We start from the raw sequence: 18978 nt of genomic DNA, 5'->3' as shown, positions 1-18978 counted from the left end.
TCCCCACGTGATAAAGCGCGCGCTGATGAAAAAAATCAAAAATTTATTTTCAAAATGGCTGGTTGTGGTGGAGTGAAAGATTTTCCAAAGCTTTACCTCATCGGCGACTCAAATACACAGGTATATAAAAGCTTTTTACCCTTGCATTGTGTTAACAAAAAAGTTTTCAATATTGCAAACATTGTAAGAACAAAAATTTGGAGGTTTTAATTTCTAGTGTGTCTGTTGTTAGGGGAGGTCGTCAAGTAGTCCGACACTTTCTGTAGTCCGACATAGCCTGGAGATACATGCTATGATTTCTTATTCTATATACTTATGGCGAAATATAAAGCATGGTATGGGCTGAGAGTTTGAAAGCGCAAGTTCCGAAATTTGGTTTTTATTTTCGACGGGTACACAATGCATAAAACATAATGCATATTGCATAATGCATAATGCATAATATTTGAAAATGTCAATTTTGACGGCTATGATAAGGAGAATTTGAAAGATAATACTTTCAACAAAACAAATATACCATTTTCTACCAGAAAATAAAGGGTAGAAAGCTGTAAATTTCAATTTTGGATGATAAAGAAAATCGGCAGGTACAAAATGCATAAAACATAATGCATATTGCATAATGCATAATGCATAATATTTGAAAAATATCAATTTTAGAGGCTATAATAAGGAGAATTTGAAAGATAATACTTTCAACAAAACAAATATACCATTTTCTACCAGAAAATAAAGGGTAGAAAGCTGTAAAATTGAATTTTGGATGATGAAGAAAATCTATGATCCTCTGAAAATGCTTGTCGCCATTTTGATTTTCATAGTTGTATTTTACAGAACGTAGTATAGTGTAGAAAAAACACGAAAATATCTCCTCCGTATATTAATTTTCTAACTCAAAAACGTAAATTTAAAGCAAGATCTTTCTGGGTTTTCTCAGAGATTTTTTCGAACAATTGCTAATAAATTTCAACGGATTTTCCCTCTTACAAAGCATTAACCATGTGATGCTTTTTGTTAGATAAGCCAGTATCCAGCCAATATAAATCAAAGAGCTTCATCCGGAAGCTAGATCAAAGAAAATAGACTTCGAATCTTTCACATTCGAATGCTTTATGTGTTTTTTTTTATCTGATCTGTTGCATCTTCTTATCATTTATATTGATGGAAAACCCTATGTTGTTATGATTCGAATATTTTCTCTTTCATTCGGATTCGAAAAGTAAATATTATGTCTGGGGAAATCCCTCTGATTGGAATGTTTACAAGAAACTCTATTGTAAAGAGGTTTTCTCGGTTTAAGCCTCTGCAAAGGAGAGTTTTAGAAAATATAAAATCGTTCTGTAAGTTACACAATACTATTATGCATTATGCAATATGCATTATGTTTTATGCATTTTGTACCTGCCGTAAAGAAAATCCATGATCCACTGAACACAAAAATTTCTCCTCCGTATAATGCTTTTCTTACTCAGAAACGTAAATTTTATAGCAAGATCTTTATTCTAGGTTTTTTCTCAGAGATATTTTCGAACGATTGCTAATAAAGTTCAACGGGTTTTCCCTCTTACAAATCACTGAGCAATGTGGATGCTTTTTCAAAGAAACACCAAAGAAAAGAAAATAGACTTCGAATCTTTTTACATTTGAAGGTTTATGTGTTTACTTTTTTTGAGAAAGAAGAAGGGGGAAATCTTTTACTGATCTGTTATTATTTATGCTGACGGAAAACTCTTTGTTGTTATGATTCGAATGTTTTGTCTTTCGTTCTGATTCGAAAAGTAAACATCATCTCTGGGGAAATCCCTCTGATTGGAATGTTTACTTAAGAAAGTCTTCTAAAGAGGTTTTCGCAGTTTTAGCCTCTACTTAGGAGAGTTTTAGAAAATATAAAATCTTTGATAAACAACCACGTGCTTATAAAAATCCAAAGTTCCGACTTTGATGTTGGGCCCCTAAACCCAACTTTTCTTAAATTTTTGGAAGCTTATTAGGATTACGCTTTATCAAGAGTCAAGAAATTGCATTTAGCTGTTTTTACGACCTTTCTTTTTTTGGTAGGCGAGGAATTAAAGAATTAAAGTTTGCGATTTGTATACTAGCATAATTCTGAACATGCAAAAAGAGAGTGGACCCTTAAAGGCAGTGGATTCTTTCTGTTATAAATTATCTTTATGCAAATTTGATTGCGTCCTTTATTTCTAATGATGTCAAAATGCCGCTAAAATGAACTTTTATTCATATTATCTTATTGAAAAACACTTATTCAACATTCGTCACTCTAAAATCTTTCGTTTTCAAACAAAAGTGACGTCAGAAAAAAAGACTTCTAAATTGTAAATTTATTTTATCGATTTGGACTATTTTACTGTTGAACTAGAAAGTGTCATACAAAGTGACATGCACCTGTTGTTAGATGGTCATTTGCTTGAGTTTCGATCAAAGCTCATTTAAGTCATTTTGGTTCCAAGGGGGGTTGTGGCTTCTTCATAAAGACAAAAAACATGTCTGGACTTATTTCGTACTTTCCAGTCTATAGTTCCTTGTTTTTCTGACTTCCCAGTTCTATGTGAGTTATTTTCTATGTTTTCTAACCGACTGAATGAATTACCGAAAAGATTGCCACCGGTGGGATTTGAACCCACCAAATGCAAAGTTCCATCGCTTAGAAACCTAACGCCTTATCCATTGTGCCACGGATTCATGCCAGGAAAGTGTTTCTGACGGATATTTATATTGTATATATATACAAACTACAGACCAGACTATATTAAGAGAAAATCACAAAAGAGTGCTCTTTTCGAGCTCCAAACCCTAACCCTAACTGATAATAACCCAATTCCTAGCCAATCTGATATACGTAACCACACCCATACCCAACCTTACCCAGATCGCCTGCTATTCCCGCATGCCGGATCCGAAAAATAGATATATGTCTTTCGCTTTTATGAAGAAGCCTTCACCTTCCAAGGGTGGGGTGTGCACTCGATTTAAAAATTAACAGTATATGCAGCATAGCTGTCAACTCTCCTGCATTGAGAGGGAGACTCTGGCATGTCAAAGATTTCTCATGCATTAAATAAATTCAGCCGAATCTCTCGCATTTTCAGAATTTTCTCCTGGATCTCCTGTATTTCCAAAAAGTTTTTGAAAAATGGAAAGGCAAAATTTCCTGATTTTGGAATATTAGGGCAAAAAATTCCCTGATTTCCTTGATTTACCGAAAAAAATTCCGTCAAAAAGATTTTGCGGAAAAATTTCCATGATTTTCCAGGGGGAGGTACACAGTTAGTGTACTGGACCCCCTGCATTTCCTGTTGTTTATTTTGATTTTGAAAAATTTGATTATCAGGGAAAATTTTCCAACTTTGAGATCTACATTTCGGTGAGGTGAAGTTGACAGCTATGAGTGGGGCACGATACCCTATATTCAAGGACATCCCTAGATATAAAGAATTCTGTAAGAATTTCCCTTCTGTCCACTATTTCTCCCAGTTTGAACCATATATTATATATACCTCTGCTCATTAAAATCGTTTTTTATCCATCCAGTGAGTCAGATGAAGATCAGTGGGGAAAAAGATCCTTAAAATATCACAATGTGTTTTGCGCTGAAAGCCAATCGCACTCGTGATTGTTTTTATAGAAAGGAATTAAAAGTTCATTCCCAGAGTGCTTTGCGAAATGGGTTTGATGTTGTTATAAATTTGAGTTTTTTGTTTAGTGAGTGATCTTTATTAAATTTTATAAAAGTACTCTAAGCTATAAACGTCTCCCTCGCTTACTAATTAAAAAAAAAAGTTTCTGACCCCCCCCCCCATCAAGGTCAATTCTCTAAAAAGCCTGGTTTTACCTATTATGATCACTAATATAATTTGATAAATATATAATAATTAACTTTTGGATTTTCGGAGGTAGGATTTCGGACAGCCCCTCTTTTATTGGGACCCCCTACAACTCTGGACCTGAGTATTCAGTGATTGTTAAGTATTCTTTTTTATATAGCTTCAGTTTTTCTTCTAATGTAATGTTTTTTTATTTTTCAGTTAGCCTTCAGCCCAAAAGGATTTGCTGCAAAGCTTCAAGAATGTTATGTTAGGTTTGTTTGTACATTTTAGACTCAAGCAGTTATTATACCTGATTATACACCTATCAACCCCTATAGCACAACGAGACTGGGTTTAAAAGTTTTGTTGAATTATTTTTTAATAGGCCAAGAGAGCTGATGTTTTGACATCACTCCTTTCCATAAGGTCCTATGTTAAAATTGATTTTGCCTTTTAAAGTCTGGCAACACTTTTAAAATATGTAGTGGGGGTCTAGAAAAGTAAATATAACTGAAAAGTGAGGTAGGGATTATTTTTCAGGTCCCTACCCTAAGATTTAGGCCTAACCCAAATCGGGCTAGGAAAGAAAATTTGCAAATTAAAAAATATATTGAAACATAGCAAAGCGACCCCTCATTTTAAAGCTAATAGTTCACAGATCAAGAATATATCTAAAGTAGTTTTTTTTTACCAATAAAAATGATGGCCGTTTCAAACTTTGTCTTTTTTGGACATTTCAGTATGAAATTCCTTTTCGTGTACATTACAGTGAAGTCATGAAATTTCAAAATTCTTTTAAGGTATATGTTTTTTAAGAGGACATTATTTAGAAACTTGAAGTACACTTGCAGCATGATAAGTACTAATGAACTCATTTTAGCTCCTGAAGTTTGAAATGAGCTTTGGTGTGAGAACAGTAAAAATATCATTTTATCATAATGTTGTCAGAAAAATAGCAATCTAGAAACAGAAGATGAAGATATTGAGGAACTAAATAAGACAGAGCTAATGTTTATGAAAAGCTTATCAAAAATGAAGCCCATAACCAAAAATCCCTTCTTCTTCTAAGAAAGACACTCAAAAGAAGCTCGTAAATAAAGTAAATAATAAAGTTTGAAAAACATCATGACAAAAAATTTGGACACAAGATAATCATGATGAATATAACTGTCTATTTTATATCCTGGCAGGCAATGGTAAAGATTAAACCCCAGACTATTGCAGCAAAACAGACTCCAAAATGGATGAAAACAGGAAAAGAAAATGAAAAACAAAATGAACAAAAAAGGAAAGCTTAGGCAAATAAATATGAATTAAAATCAAAACCATGAATGAATGCATTTGAGCTTGGGGTTAGCATTGATAGTGATATTGATTACTTACATGAAACTGAAACCTACAGTAAATTATAAGTATGAACAAGTAGTTAATGACCACATGAGTTACCATTTAATTATCGATATTGCGAGACATGGTTCTCGGTCAGTTTGTGATGAATATCAACCAAGCAGAAGGTGCAATATGTTTGTGCGCAAAGATCTGTTTGATTGTTCAAAGTTTGGAACACCCCTTCTCACAGACCTGGTAGGATTTTTTCAGTGGGGGTAAAATATCAGACTGAAACTTCAGTTGGGAAAATTGCATACTATTTTTCAGAAAGGGTGTTTTGGAAAGTGTATGGTTTATGAGCACGATGAGCCTTTAGATAACTACAATACGTTGCCTGCCTCAAACAAACTGAACTGAAGCATCCAGAAGAATTAATATTGGCAAGTATATCTGAAGATATAATGCAACTTGGTAAGGCAGTTACTCCAATGATTAAGTAGTTTTTATAGGAATTTAATAAACTTTTCCCCACACAATGTGGTAATAAAAGAATTACTAAATTGCTGCTTGACTTTTTACTACAGTGCTACCTTTAAGGAAGCCCTTTGTTAATTGATTTGATTGAAGTTATTCTATAACCCAGTGGCATTGGTTGAGATTCAATGTTTTACAATTTTTAGATTACTTGTTTAGCTCTCATAGTTCTATTTTTTGAAAAATATGGCATTTTTAATATCTTAATTATTCATTTTTTCATGTACCATCAAGAATATTTCAGAAATTCTTATATATTCTGTTTCACTACTTCATAAGCTTTAAAATGAGGGGTCACTTGACTATATTTGGAAGAAATCTGAAATTTTCGATTTACGGACAAAGGGCTGAAAAGTGACGTGTCTAGAATCGGGGGGGGGGGGGGGTAGGCACCTGAAGTTTTTCACCTACCCCTAAAAAAGGGTGTTTCTTGTAATATTATACTCTACTACATACTTTTGAGAGGGTTGCCAGCATACTTTGTATCCTAACATAGGACCCTACTCCAGTAAACTCTTCCCTAGTTTTCTTGAGGAGGGTGTATTCTATGTGTACCTATAAATTTTGATCCATTTCTTAGAGCACTACCACCAATGCACTTATTACTCAAAATGACTAACTGAAGTAATATTCTTATTCTGTACTGATCCATTTGCTTTAAAAGTGTGAACTTATTCTTGTTTGTTTACCTGTGTTGAAAAGAAATTTTTAATTCTAACACATTACATGTGCCATTGAAAAGGTGATTAAGTTAAGAGCACTTTAATTTTCGAGAGAAATAACTTCAAATTTTTTTTAAATTTATTGACAAGAAAAAACCCCTTTTTTACCAATGAAAAGCCTTTCAACAAATTTTGCTTTAGGTAGTAAAGTAGACTTTTAATAGAAAATTAAATAATTTGTTTTGTCGTCTTTATATTTGCTTTATTTTAAATGAGCCATGATAGAATTAAAATTACAAATTTATATTGATTGTATATATTTGAAAAAGCTTATAGAATATCTGTCCAACTCTTGTGTGGCAGAGCAGGAGTATGCATTTCGTCCTTATTGCTATTGTGCCTCATCAGTATACTGCATACTGCCTCCTGGCTAGGTGCATATTTCTTTTTTCACAAAGACTTGAAGTCTTTTATAGAATTAGTCTTTTGCTCAAATTTCTAACGCTGGACAGCAGTACTGCAAACCATCATCTTACATATAGAAAATAGTACACTTCTTTTTCCAGGAAATGTGATGTTTTGAACAGAGGATTTAGTGGTTATACATCTCAAGAGTTATTGATTATGCTGCCAGACCTACTGAAAAATGATAAGGCAAATGGTTCAATTAAAATTGCAACTCTCCTTTTGGGTTCAAACGATTGTGTATCTAAATCTCTTGATGTAAGGCATACTTCTATTCCACTTTATAAAGACAATATGGAAAAGATGATTGGAATTCTGCGCAGAAATGGTATCCATAATATCGTTCTCATTGCACCACCACCTGTGGATGTTCAACATTGGACCAAACATATGCTTGAAACTATAGGTAACTACTGTTCTCATGAGTTAAATGTTTGATACTGGCTTTCCATTTCATTTTCACTTTTTAAAATGTTTTAAATCAGCATTTTCACAACACTGAAATCAATTGAAAATTGTTCTAAAAATAAAAATTTCTGAAAATCAAACAGAATTAAATATGCAAGGCTTGTGTCGCTGAAGTTACATATGAATGAAATACACATTTTTTATAAGCATAACGTTTAGAAGTATACTTTAGGCTCATAATCGGTAAAGAATAAGTATAATGATAAGCATACATTCAAGCTGAAATACAAAAAAAAATCGTTTAACTTTTCTAAAGCTCTGATCTTTTTAGGGTTACTTTTAAAGCTGTTTCTTGAGCTTTCTTAGAAGATTTTCGCACGTGACGCCAAATTACAAAGAACCCTTTGAGCAGGATCAATGTTCCGACTTAAAAATTCGAAATTTTCACGAACCTAAAGAAAGTCAACAAATCAAGCATATAAGTAAGCATAAATTAAGGCTTAAAATGAGATTCTCCGAAGCATATTGAGCCACGACCCGATTTTCCCGTATGCTTATAAAAGAAAAAGAGTGTATCAGTACTCATCAGTAGAGTAAAACTAGCCTGTCGATCATAATACCTTTTTTAGTTCTCCTGACTTTTACTTTTTCCTGCTTTTTCAGGAGTTTCTGGTGGTTTTGAAGCAGATAGCACAAACAGCAAAGATTATGCCAAAGCTTGTAATGAAATTGCTGAAAAGTTTCCAGACGTCCTATTCATTGATTTGTACAAGGAAACTTTGTTGAATGAGGTAAGTTCTATCTTTTGATTATTCTAAGATCTTACAATACACGGGTTGCAAAATTATATCAGTACAGGCAAAACATGTGATTTCTCGAAAAAGTTCACATGATTTTATTCCCATTTTACTTGCTTTACAATTTACAGCTGATAACTTTATTAGTGTCAATGAATTAAATGAAAAGAAATAAATATCATGTAACATGCACATAAAAATATCGAGTAAAAGCGTGATTTGTCTTCAAACTTTAATTTTGCAGCCTGTGAACAATTAAAAGTTTTTTCAGTTTTGAAAGTGTTGATTTTTGGCGCCATGTGACATGTTTTTCGCCAAAACGAGGCCAAAACTTTGGGGATGAGCTGGAGTTTTTACAAGATACTTCACTAATTGGTCATTTGAAGTGATAGAGATGACGCGTATTTTAGAAAAAGTAATAAGATTCTTTTATTACATCTTAACGACCAACCAAATCAAATAAGAGCTTGTAAAAACTCCAGCTTGACCCAAACTTTGGGGGTGTCCTGAAGACTTAAAGTATGGTCTGATTTTGTTGATAGTTTGTACTTTTGATCATGACAATGCGTTTTGTTTATTTTTAAAGCTTCATTTTTATGTCCTGGGACGATTTTTATTGTCAAAACAAAGAAAGGCTAAAATCTAAGCTTACTTATAGATTCTGAAATTGGAAGCTAGGCCAGTGCGTTTGGTATGTTCTAAAGTGAGAGAGTAGCTGGTTTTGGTCTTGTAACGTTGTCTGTGATTCAATATATTTACTTATTTTCTTGGCTTATCTTTCAATAAACACAATGCTTACAATCCTAAAATGATTTCTTTTCTTTTGAATACTTTTTACTTTTAGTGCAGTCTAAATGTGCCAAAAGTCATTAACATTGTGCACAAAGGCGTACAAGCATGAGACTTTGAACAGTTGTAGCAAAGATTTATTATACACTGGATAAACGACTCATAAAACGATGGAGAGCGATCATTGTATTTCCTTTGTTTCAGAAAACAATTGATGTTCTAGCTTTGTCCGCAAAGGACAACTGTCATGGCGGCTCGAAGATGTCTGATTTTTTAAAATGTTCATCAGTTTTATTTTTAAAAAGTTCTCTAGCTCTTTCTTTTTGTACATTTGCAGAAAAAAAAGTTTGAAAGTAAGGCTAGTATTCCAAGCCAGATACATTTGTGAAATCTAATGTGAGAAAAACATCATTAGACAAGAAATCCAGCCAAAATGCTTATAGTGACACAAAATTTTCAATTGGAAATATCTTTCCAAGACTGTTCCCAGAAGAGCTGAAATTAACATACATAAGACTTGAGTGTCTTGGCTCCACTGTGGTATGAAAATCCTTTGGAGGCACGTGGTGGCAAGGTGGTTTTTTTGAGGTTGAAGTTTGAAAATTTCCGGTGTCAACATTAAATTTCTTATACACAACACGTCTTTTGAATCTTTCTCACAGCTTGAAACGTCATAACGACTTATAATTATCAATTAAGAGGAAGAATCCGACTCTCACAGTAAAGTTTTAAGTCTCTTTTGGGAATTGGATGAGTGATTTTCGATAAGAAATGCAATAAAAATGCTTCGAAAAATCATTTAATGAGGGAAGGAGAGTGAACAATACTATCATTACTGCGGACATAGCTAGTACACGAGAAATCAGTAAAAATCTGTTACTTGTATATCCAGTGTATAATAAATCCTTGGTTGTAGTTTAGGGGTCAAAAATGGATTTAAATCTCAGACCAAATAACATTTTCCTCGCTTATCAAACCGATTATTTCAGTTTAGAGATCTTTGAAATGATGCCTTACTTAGCCTTTTCTGTGCCAGTGTAGGCTGCTGGCATCCACTAACGGATTCGTGCTCCGGGGGGGGGGGGCACTTGGTTTGCGGACTGACGGTATGTGCGGGCCAAAAATTGGCTTTTAAAATTGCACCCTTACAGTGCAGCAAAAATCAGTGAAAATCATACCCTTTGAGTGCATTTTCCCCCAAATTTTCGATCCCTTTCGTGCAAAAAATGGTCAAAATTCTAGCATTTTTGGTCAAAATATCTAGATTTTTCAAGAATTTTCTGAAATTTCTACCCTTACAGTGCATCTCTAGTTTTTCCGACCCTTACAGTGCATTTCAAACATATTGGAAAAGGTACCCGTCGGTCCTTTTGCCCAGCCGCCCCCCGGGTTCGTGCTACTTATAGAGGATGCTTAATAAGCGATATTTCCTTTGTCCAGAGATTTGCCGCCTTTAGCCGATATACGGCTAAAGACATTTTTAGCTGGCGAGTTTCTACAAAAATAACATTACGTAATGTTTAAATTTTCTGTGAGGCACCGAATTTAAGTGCCCTGATTTATCTTCTGTGTGCACCAACAAAATTTTGCTTCAAAACTACATTTTGATGCTTGAATTTGGACTTGTAGGAGTGTATAATTTTTTACCACACTGTATTCGTTGATCACTTTGGCTCCAGATAATTGTTTTTGTCAGTTCTACAGATATGTTGCAGATTATTTCAAGGTATTTTAGTTATGTATATACAGTACATTTTGGGGGCTATATTGAATACTTCTGACATTACTTTTTTGTGATTCTACAAAAGGGAGTGTTGTTATTCCCTTGTTAAATGCTAAAACAAACAAAAATCTTTTCTTCAGCTTTGGCACGTCACTCTTCGATACTGTGTGGCCTTTGTGTTTATCTTTTTCATGTACAGTATGTGGCCCCCAAAACGGCGATCAAATTTGAAATGTCTCTCAAATCTAGAGGAAAAGAGATTTTACAAAAATTTTTGCTGCATGAAAACCTTTAACATCTCTACTTTATTTCCTGGAAGTTCTTTTTCAAAATTTTCAATTTCAGCAATATTTTTCAATCGCTTAAAGATAGGTAGCTTTTTTCTAATGGCCCCCAAAACGGAGGTTTGAAATTTTAGTGATTTCTCGAGATATCTTTAAGATATGAATCCAAAATTTTGACCATAGTTTTGAAATATGATTTAGAGGGTTTTGGGCATAGATTTATTTGATAAAATTTTTACAGTATACCCCTGGTTGTCAAAATGCAGGTTTGGGGCCCCCAAAACGGAGGTGTAGTTAAAATTAAATTATTAAGCCCAGTGGTAATAGGGGGAAAAACTCTGAACATATTTGTGTTTTCCCTTAAATTTACGAGCCGATGGATGTAAAATTTATGATTTTTATGAATTATTTCAAGATTTTCGATATTACAAAGTCCAAACTGAAAATTTAGAAATTTTCAAAATGACAATTTTGATTTAACAACGTCTTAATCAAGTTTTTGAACACAAATCTCTTTTCATGTATTCTCCATTCATGTATGGAATAAGCTGTGAAAATTTTAGAAAAAAAGCTTAACTGAAACTGAAAATATTAAGCTTTAAAGATATTTTTCTCCTATATTTTGCAAAAAAAAGAAAGAATTTGCCGTTTTTGCTGATTCAGCGAAAAATTTTATATATAATGTTAATTTTTTGTTATAAACTATTAACTCAAGGTGATAGGAATAGAATTCCAAGATTTTTTGCTTTTTCTCATATTGAGAATTTTCGGTTTTGTCAATGCTGATTCTAGGGCTCCAAAATACTGGTTGACCCTCAAGATGCTATATCTTTTACCCAGCCTCTAAAGTCACAGATGTATTTGCATTTTCTGAACGGCATTAGGTATAGAAAGTTTCCTATACCCCGTTTTCATAACTTATTTTCAATATCCAAGGAGCTAGAGTGAGATATATGCAATTTTTATCTAATTTTGGTGTTAAAATATTTCCTTTAGACTCAAATATGTTATTTTGAATCTGTCTCAAACCAGCAAAAACATGATCACTTTTAAGTATAACCATCATTCTTTCAAAATAAACAAAAATCGTTTAATTCTGATAAATCTACAAGTCAGAATCTTCATTTTAATGAAAACCTCCGTTTTGGGGGCCGTCTCCGTTTTGGGGGCCATATACTGTACTCAGCTTCAATTCTTTTGAAGTCAAAAATAAATACAGACTGTAGAAAATATGTGCATCAGATTGTTTTTTATCTTTCTTTCTGTTTTGTTTTTCTGGTCTGGGATTCGAATTTCGAATGTAAACATTCTATTGAAAACGTTCGAAACGATCGTTTTTGCGCGCACATCAATGTCAATCAAATTATTAACTCGCCAAAATTCTGTAAAATACATCGAATTAAAAAAAACCGAACAAGAAAGCGTCTGGTAGATCATTAAGCAGACCTATACTACCTGGGGTTTTGTAGAGGTCTGCGATTCAGACTAGTGCCAGTATCGATGTTAATTGAAGAAAGCGAAGTCATTCTGCAACCATAATTTCGTCTTAAAGACATTCTTTTTGGACCTACCTCGGAGGTCCTATAAATTAACCGATGTCCGTCCGTCCTTCGTCCGTTCGTTCGTTCGTTCGTCCGTCTGTTACCAGCTTTTGTTACCAGCTTTTCTCAGGATTAGCTCATAAGTTTTTTCTGATTTTTGGCACAATGATGCAAAATGGCAATACCCAAAATGTGACGGAGCCCGAGTTTCGAAAAAAACATTTTCCGGCCGAAAATGCCGAAAATATACCGGAAGAACCGGTTTTTTGGCATTTTCTCAAGATTTCATCATTAGTTTTTTCTGACTTTTTGCACAAGATGCTTATTAGCAATGCTGCGAAAACATGGCCTATTCTGATTTTTGAACAAATTTTTTTTCCGGCCGAAAATGCCAGAAATATGCCGGAAATTATCGTTTTTGCAGATTATCATAGGGCTTTTTCCTCATATTTCTTTGTTTTTTTTTTCACACAAAAACATTATTGATAATAATGTCCACCATCAAGCATGATTCAATTGTCGATAGAACTGATTTTTGCAATTGGAACTTTCTATTTTTTCCCTACTCCCCTTCCCTCTCCCCCAATCAACAATCAATGATAAAATTTCATGAGTTATGCAATATCGCTAAACGCTATACTTTCTGACTGATTGTTTTCATTTTTCTCCTTATTGCTATCTAATTTTCATCATCAGGTAGGTCCATCTAGCTTGTTTGTTTGAAATGTACAGTAATGTCTCTTGCTTCATACTCTGTACCCGAGTGTATCTCACGTTTATCGCTTCGGCAATGAATTTTGAAATAAGCCAGAAATACTGAACGTGTTTCATGGCTCAACAAAAAAGAATTTGAAAATTGGTCTGCTCTTTTACCAATTTGGATATCTTCTACTAGCCTCAGCCCTCTAACGATTTCATTTGAACCTTCATTCCTTGTATTCCTCCATCAACAAGGCACTTATTATAAAAAAGAGAAGACTCTAAGCTATCGTTGTTATGGACCTTCTAATTTCTAGTTAGATATGCATACCCAGACGGCACACAACGTCATAACAACGTCCATGTGACATTCATAACGTCCAAATAACGTTATTTGAACGTTAAAACAACGTTGTGTGCCAGCTGGGTATGAGAGTTTACTGTTTGAATTGGTGAAGATTTCTAGGGCACTTAAAGGGTCAATGGGTACGTACGTTACACCCACATTTTATAAAATGCTTTGGGACTCGTTCATTTAAAAAGGGTTTATGATTCAAGTCTTATCATCATCTTGTCACGCGTGCACGGGAAGCATTTAGATTCATTTTAACGTCCATTGCTGTTAGCACAACACAGCTTATATAATACAAAACAGTTCTTATACAAAGTTTTCAAAAACTTTAAAATGCGTCAAAGGCTTTCAAAATGTGTATTGTTTCTTTAATATGAAAATTTTTTTCAAGAATGTTATAAATTTTTTATTTGCTAATAGTCGACGAAGTCTTCTTGGTCAAAAGCTCGAACGTGCGTGCTTTCTTTTTTTGAAGCAACGGTAAAATACTTCTATACGATTGTCTATAAACGCGACTGGATGCTCCATAGATAAAAACATTTCCAAGACTGTTCAAATAAATAAAAGAGGACAGAATAAACCATAAATTGCCATGCCAGCATTTGTTGGTGAGATTGGGATTTGCCATAAAGATAATTCTGTAGGTAATAGCTGGTGTCCAGAGTAATATGAAAGTCGCCGTGACATATAAAAAGATAATGTTTCGCTTGTGGTTACGGTTTTTCTCTCTATGCGAACTGACGTCACTTTTCACTTTTCGTACTGTTAGCTTTTTAATGGTTCTCAGATGATAGTACACTTGTGTTAGAATGTAAAAATACACTGATAGATTTGTAATTAATGGTAAAAACACACTTACAACAAGCCGAGATATGTCGAACCACATTTCTATTTCTTCCTTGAAAACAACTTTATAACTGCCGAATATTACGGTTGAGTACATCCAAATAAACACATAACAAAGCAAGATTGTTTTCTTTCTGACCATGTTCGTTTTATACGGGAATCGAACGGTGATAAAGCGCTCAACGCTCATAAGCATTAACACCAAATTAGGGATAGGAAGTATTGCCCTCCATAGATACCTGAATGTGAATATTAACTCTTGGTTCGAACAAGCGTCTACTTCGTACTGCAGTTTGTTGCAAGCGATCAAATCAAAGGCGTCAAACGGTACCAAAATGACGGATACGGTTAAATCAGATATGGCTAAGAGAAGTATCAGTAAGTCTTGATTAGTTTTATAAATTCCGGTTTTTAACATGGCTATACAGATAAAAATGTTGCACAATGTTGATAAGGTTGCCAATAAGGCGAGGAAAGAACCTAATATGATTTCGATGGTTGCTTGAGAACCTCCCGTAGCACAGTTCAAATAAGTGTCGTTAAGAATGTGAATAAATGTTTCGTTAATTCCTGACATCAATCCACTGGTTGTATCATTGTAGTCATTGTAGTAATCTTCTGGTAATGAAATGCCAAATGCTGATTCACCACCTGTTGCTATCGAATATCCATCCATTTTGATTGTTGCTGTTATGTTATAATTTTTCCCTAATGCGTAGATTACAATATATAGAGTTTGATTTTCGATCTTGAAAAGCTCCTTGAAAGTCTTGAAAGTCCTTTTTTACCAGAAAATACCAAATAAAAGAAAGTTACTTAGAAAATGGAGTCTTTTCATTATTCTTGTTACTATGGTATTAGAGACAGCATCAGATTTTCTGTTCTGTGTTTATGTACAGATTGTTTGAAAACTCGTTCCTGTACAGGGCGTACAAGGCTTTTTCAGTTTGAAAATATGTACAATCAACTCTCTCTAATTCGAACCTCTACTATTCGATTCTTTCTGTAATTCAAACTAAAATATTATGGTTTAAATTATTCTCTGTAATTCAAATCCTTCTCTAATTCGAAGAAAATATTTGGCCCCTGGAAGATTGAATTAGAGAGAGTTAAAACTGTAATGAAAAGTCTTTAAATCTTTAAAAGTTTCAATATTTTTACGTTTCTTAGATTTCAACTGGTCATTATCGAAACGTTTTCTCTCCGTCTATATCTTTATTACTTTGATGGTTCTTCCGCCCAGATATTTTCCATTTGATTTGATTAAAGTGAACTTTTTGAAGCTTGTAAATAGTTCTTCATTAAAAATTAATAATTGAAAACATAAGTTCAAAAAGAAAACTTAATTCTTTTTCGGAATAAAGTTTGGACAGCTTACTTAAAATAATCTATTTGAAGTTGATGTGAAAATCAAACAGAAAATGTCACATCTTTTAAACTTAAAAACTTAAGCGATTTGCTTGGATAAAAGGCGGATTTTCACGAAAGAAATTAAATTTTGAAACATTTGATTTAAGAGAAGACACTGTCGTACACGTTTTTTTGTAAGAACATCCAAAATTTTTGAAGACTTTGCAAGTTCTTAACTTTTTGGGGTTTCAAGCCTAAAGATGCTCTTAATCTCTTAACATGTTATTTAGCTTATTTTAACCAATTTTTAAGTCCATAAAGCCTTAAAATGTTCTTAACTTGTTCTTAACATTTAGGCCGTGTTTCGAAGCCTTATGTTCTTATATAGTTTGTTCTTATAAAAGAAAAACGTGTACTTTAATCAATCAATCAGTTAATCAATCAAAGCAAGCTAAGTAAAGTTTTTCTCGACTTTCTCGAATCTTCATTGATTGATGATCAAAGAGAATTTTAAACAAAAACAAAAAAACTAAAATTTCAAAATACTCCTTATCTTTATAATCTCATGGTTGATTGAAATTTGATTTACGTTTTTGTTTACGTTAATTTGAAATTTCCCGCTGTTTTGTAATTTCCCGCTGTTTTGTAATTTCCCTCTGTTTTTTAATCGAATTTTTTGACGTTCGATTTTCGAATGCGTTCTATAGAGAAACAAAACCAAAACAAAACAAAACAAAAAAACTCTCAGCTCAGTAAGTAAAGAAGAAACATAATCATAATCAGATGATGGAAGATTCAATTTGATTGATTAGAATATATTATGCAGGTTTTATGCCTGGTGCTTCTTGAGCTATGTATAAGGGTTATTCAGTATAATTGAAATCTTTTAATGCTTCATGATGAGTCGCCTTATTTCAATCTTAACCATATGAGATTAACCAGGAATCCCATGCTTGATTTCGTGAAATTCTGGGATAAATTTCCCTTGGTCACCTTTTTAAATTTTTGAAATTCCCCTCGTTTCACTCGGGAAATTTCAAAAATTTCAAAAGTGACCTCGGGAAATTTATCCCGAATTTCCCTCATAACCATGAGATTACTAGTACTAATTCCTGATCTTGTTCATAAAGATGTTTTTCAAACATGCTAAAAGATAAAATTGTAAGAAATTCTCATTAAAATTGTAAAATGTTTCTCAGAAGACAATCATCAAACTCTTAAGCTCCAAATAAACGGCCCCCCGCTTGTTAATTTTTTAAAAATTTTCCAACCCCCAGACCGTTCATTAATTTTCAAGAATATTTTCAGCTGCCCTAAATAGCCTGATTTTAGCATATATTTACCTTATTTTTGGGGTTTTCAGAAGTGCAATTTCCAACCCCCCCGGCAATTAGCCCCTCGTTTATTCGAACCCCCCGCCGTTTATTTGGAACCAAAGAGTACCCCAATAGTTACAATAGGTGGAAAAAAGCAAAACACAAACTGATTCCGATCTGACGTTCTGCGAAACGATTGTGTTTGAAAACCAAATAGATATATTGTACGACCGCCTATTTGTTTGCTCTTTTTAAACGTTTTCTTCTTAATTTCTTCTGTAAATCTTGGACGATATGGAGTTTTTACAAGCTTTTATTTGATTTGGTTGGTCGTTAACCAGTAATAAAAACAATTTTGTTACTTTTTCTAAAGAGCGCGTCGTTTTTATTACTTCAAATGACCAATTATTAAAGTATCTTATAAAAACTCCATCTGATCATCTGGTAAATCTACCTCGCTCTGAAGATATCTGTTTGCCTAAAATTATTATTACTTTTTCCAATTGTAGGCATATTGTAGACTACGCTATTGTTTTAATTTTCAATTTCAATTTCAAAAAGATACCAAGTATTCGAAAATTGCTTTCATCTTAGATTCTAAACAAAACATACCATGCTAATGAAAAAAAGATATTTCAATTTTGAAAATTTTGAATATAATCGATATTTATCATTGTTAAAAATAGACGTAAAAGACGAGTTAACATGTCAATTCTACTTGCCAATAGCTTGCTCTCTGCCGGATAATATTCAAACAAACCCTGAGTGTGAATAAATTTAAACGCTTGACCTGGCATCATAGGTCAAATTAGTATTTACGCATATATCGTTCCCATTACATGTTGCATTTTTTCAGAAAATTTTCTGAAAGGAAAAATTTACCACATGGTCCCCTTTAAAGTTGTCCTGATGGCGAGTGAGGGAAAGACTGACTTCTATGGGGGATCTAATCCCAGTCAAAGTTTAGCAATGGATACTTCCGGAGGGTTATTTAATGCATCTTGTAATTGTTTATTAATGAAAGTTCATTCGATTTAAGACGCTAAATAGCCCAGTTTCTTTCACCCGACCCGATGAGGATGTTTTAAATTGTTTTTTCGTAGACGGGCCTTACTACGGGGGACCATGATGGATTACCCTTAGGTGCCTAATAAACGCCCCCCCCCCTCGCTCGTTAATTTTTTGATTTTTTTCAACCCATTCCCCGGACCTTATTACTGTTTACCCGTTTACAAATTTTTGAAAATATTTTTACCTGTCGAAAGAACAGTCCCTTATTTGTGCCTACCTTGTTGGCATTATTTAGACTATTTTGGTCAAAAATATCCATGAAAGTTTTATGCTCGTCAAACCATATTTTCCGCAAATATACGAATTTCCTATTAGCAGATCAGAGCAGATTCATGTAAAAAAGTACGAAAAACGTCGAGTAAATCTCTGATTGGCTGAAACATGCAAAGATTACCTCACACTCTGGACATATAAAATATGTTTACGTATGCAATTTGCAGCCAATTTTTATACTCACCGTTTTTCCGTGACTTTTTTACATGAATCTGCTTATAGGAAATTCATGCGTATGTAACCAGAAGTCTCAAAACCCTGTTAAATTTTTGTTTAGAATTGGAAAGATCTTTTTTACGATGGCTTACACTTCAGCGAATCAGGGAACCAATTTGTATTCGAGAAAATCAAAGAAAAAATCGACCCCATTATGGAAAGATTACCAATGGTTTATCCTGACTGGAAAAATATCGATTTCAACAACCGAGAAGCAAGTTTACTATAATAAAGATTATGTGGCTATTCTACTGTAAGAATACATTTTTTAACTTGATGTTATTAAATTGGGACTTTTTATCTGCTTTGTTATCATAGGTTGGGTCTTTCTTGGCAAGAGTTTTAGGCTCACTTTATATTATTGGAACTCTTTGTAGTTTTTTAATCGAAACATGAAAAAATTCGGGTAGCCTTTTACCGGAGAGATGACCCGAGATCTCGGTACTTTAGACAAGACATTTATCACTAACATTGGAATGACAAAAGAAGCAACTACACA

At 33.5% G+C, this 18978-nt stretch overlaps 1 protein-coding gene across 1 annotated transcript; it reads left to right on the top strand.

The window, feature by feature from the left end:
- Positions 1-5: 5 nt before the first annotated feature.
- Positions 6-18756, top strand: LOC136812298 (isoamyl acetate-hydrolyzing esterase 1 homolog). Its single transcript, XM_067068797.1, has 5 exons — positions 6-120; positions 4044-4096; positions 6916-7220; positions 7886-8013; positions 18541-18756. The coding sequence occupies exons 1-5, from the start codon at positions 55-57 to the stop codon at positions 18706-18708; spliced, it is 720 nt and encodes a 239-aa protein (XP_066924898.1). The 5' UTR covers positions 6-54; the 3' UTR covers positions 18709-18756.
- The last annotated feature ends 222 nt before the right edge of the window (positions 18757-18978 follow it).

This window comes from Clytia hemisphaerica, unplaced genomic scaffold, assembly GCF_902728285.1.
Source record: "Clytia hemisphaerica strain Z4C2 unplaced genomic scaffold, Clytia hemisphaerica genome assembly, whole genome shotgun sequence".
NCBI lineage: Eukaryota > Metazoa > Cnidaria > Hydrozoa > Leptothecata > Clytiidae > Clytia > Clytia hemisphaerica.
Note: the sequence above shows the minus strand (reverse complement) of the source record. Positions and strands in the feature narration are given on the sequence as shown.

Coding starts and splice junctions, on each gene's coding strand:
- LOC136812298 (XM_067068797.1), top strand. CDS start 55: ATGGCTGGTTGTGGTGGAGTGAAAGATTTTCCAAAGCTTTACCTCATC. Junction 121..4,043: donor TCGGCGACTCAAATACACAG/GTATATAAAAGC, acceptor TTTATTTTTCAG/TTAGCCTTCAGCCCAAAAGG. Junction 4,097..6,915: donor CTTCAAGAATGTTATGTTAG/GTTTGTTTGTAC, acceptor TTCTTTTTCCAG/GAAATGTGATGTTTTGAACA.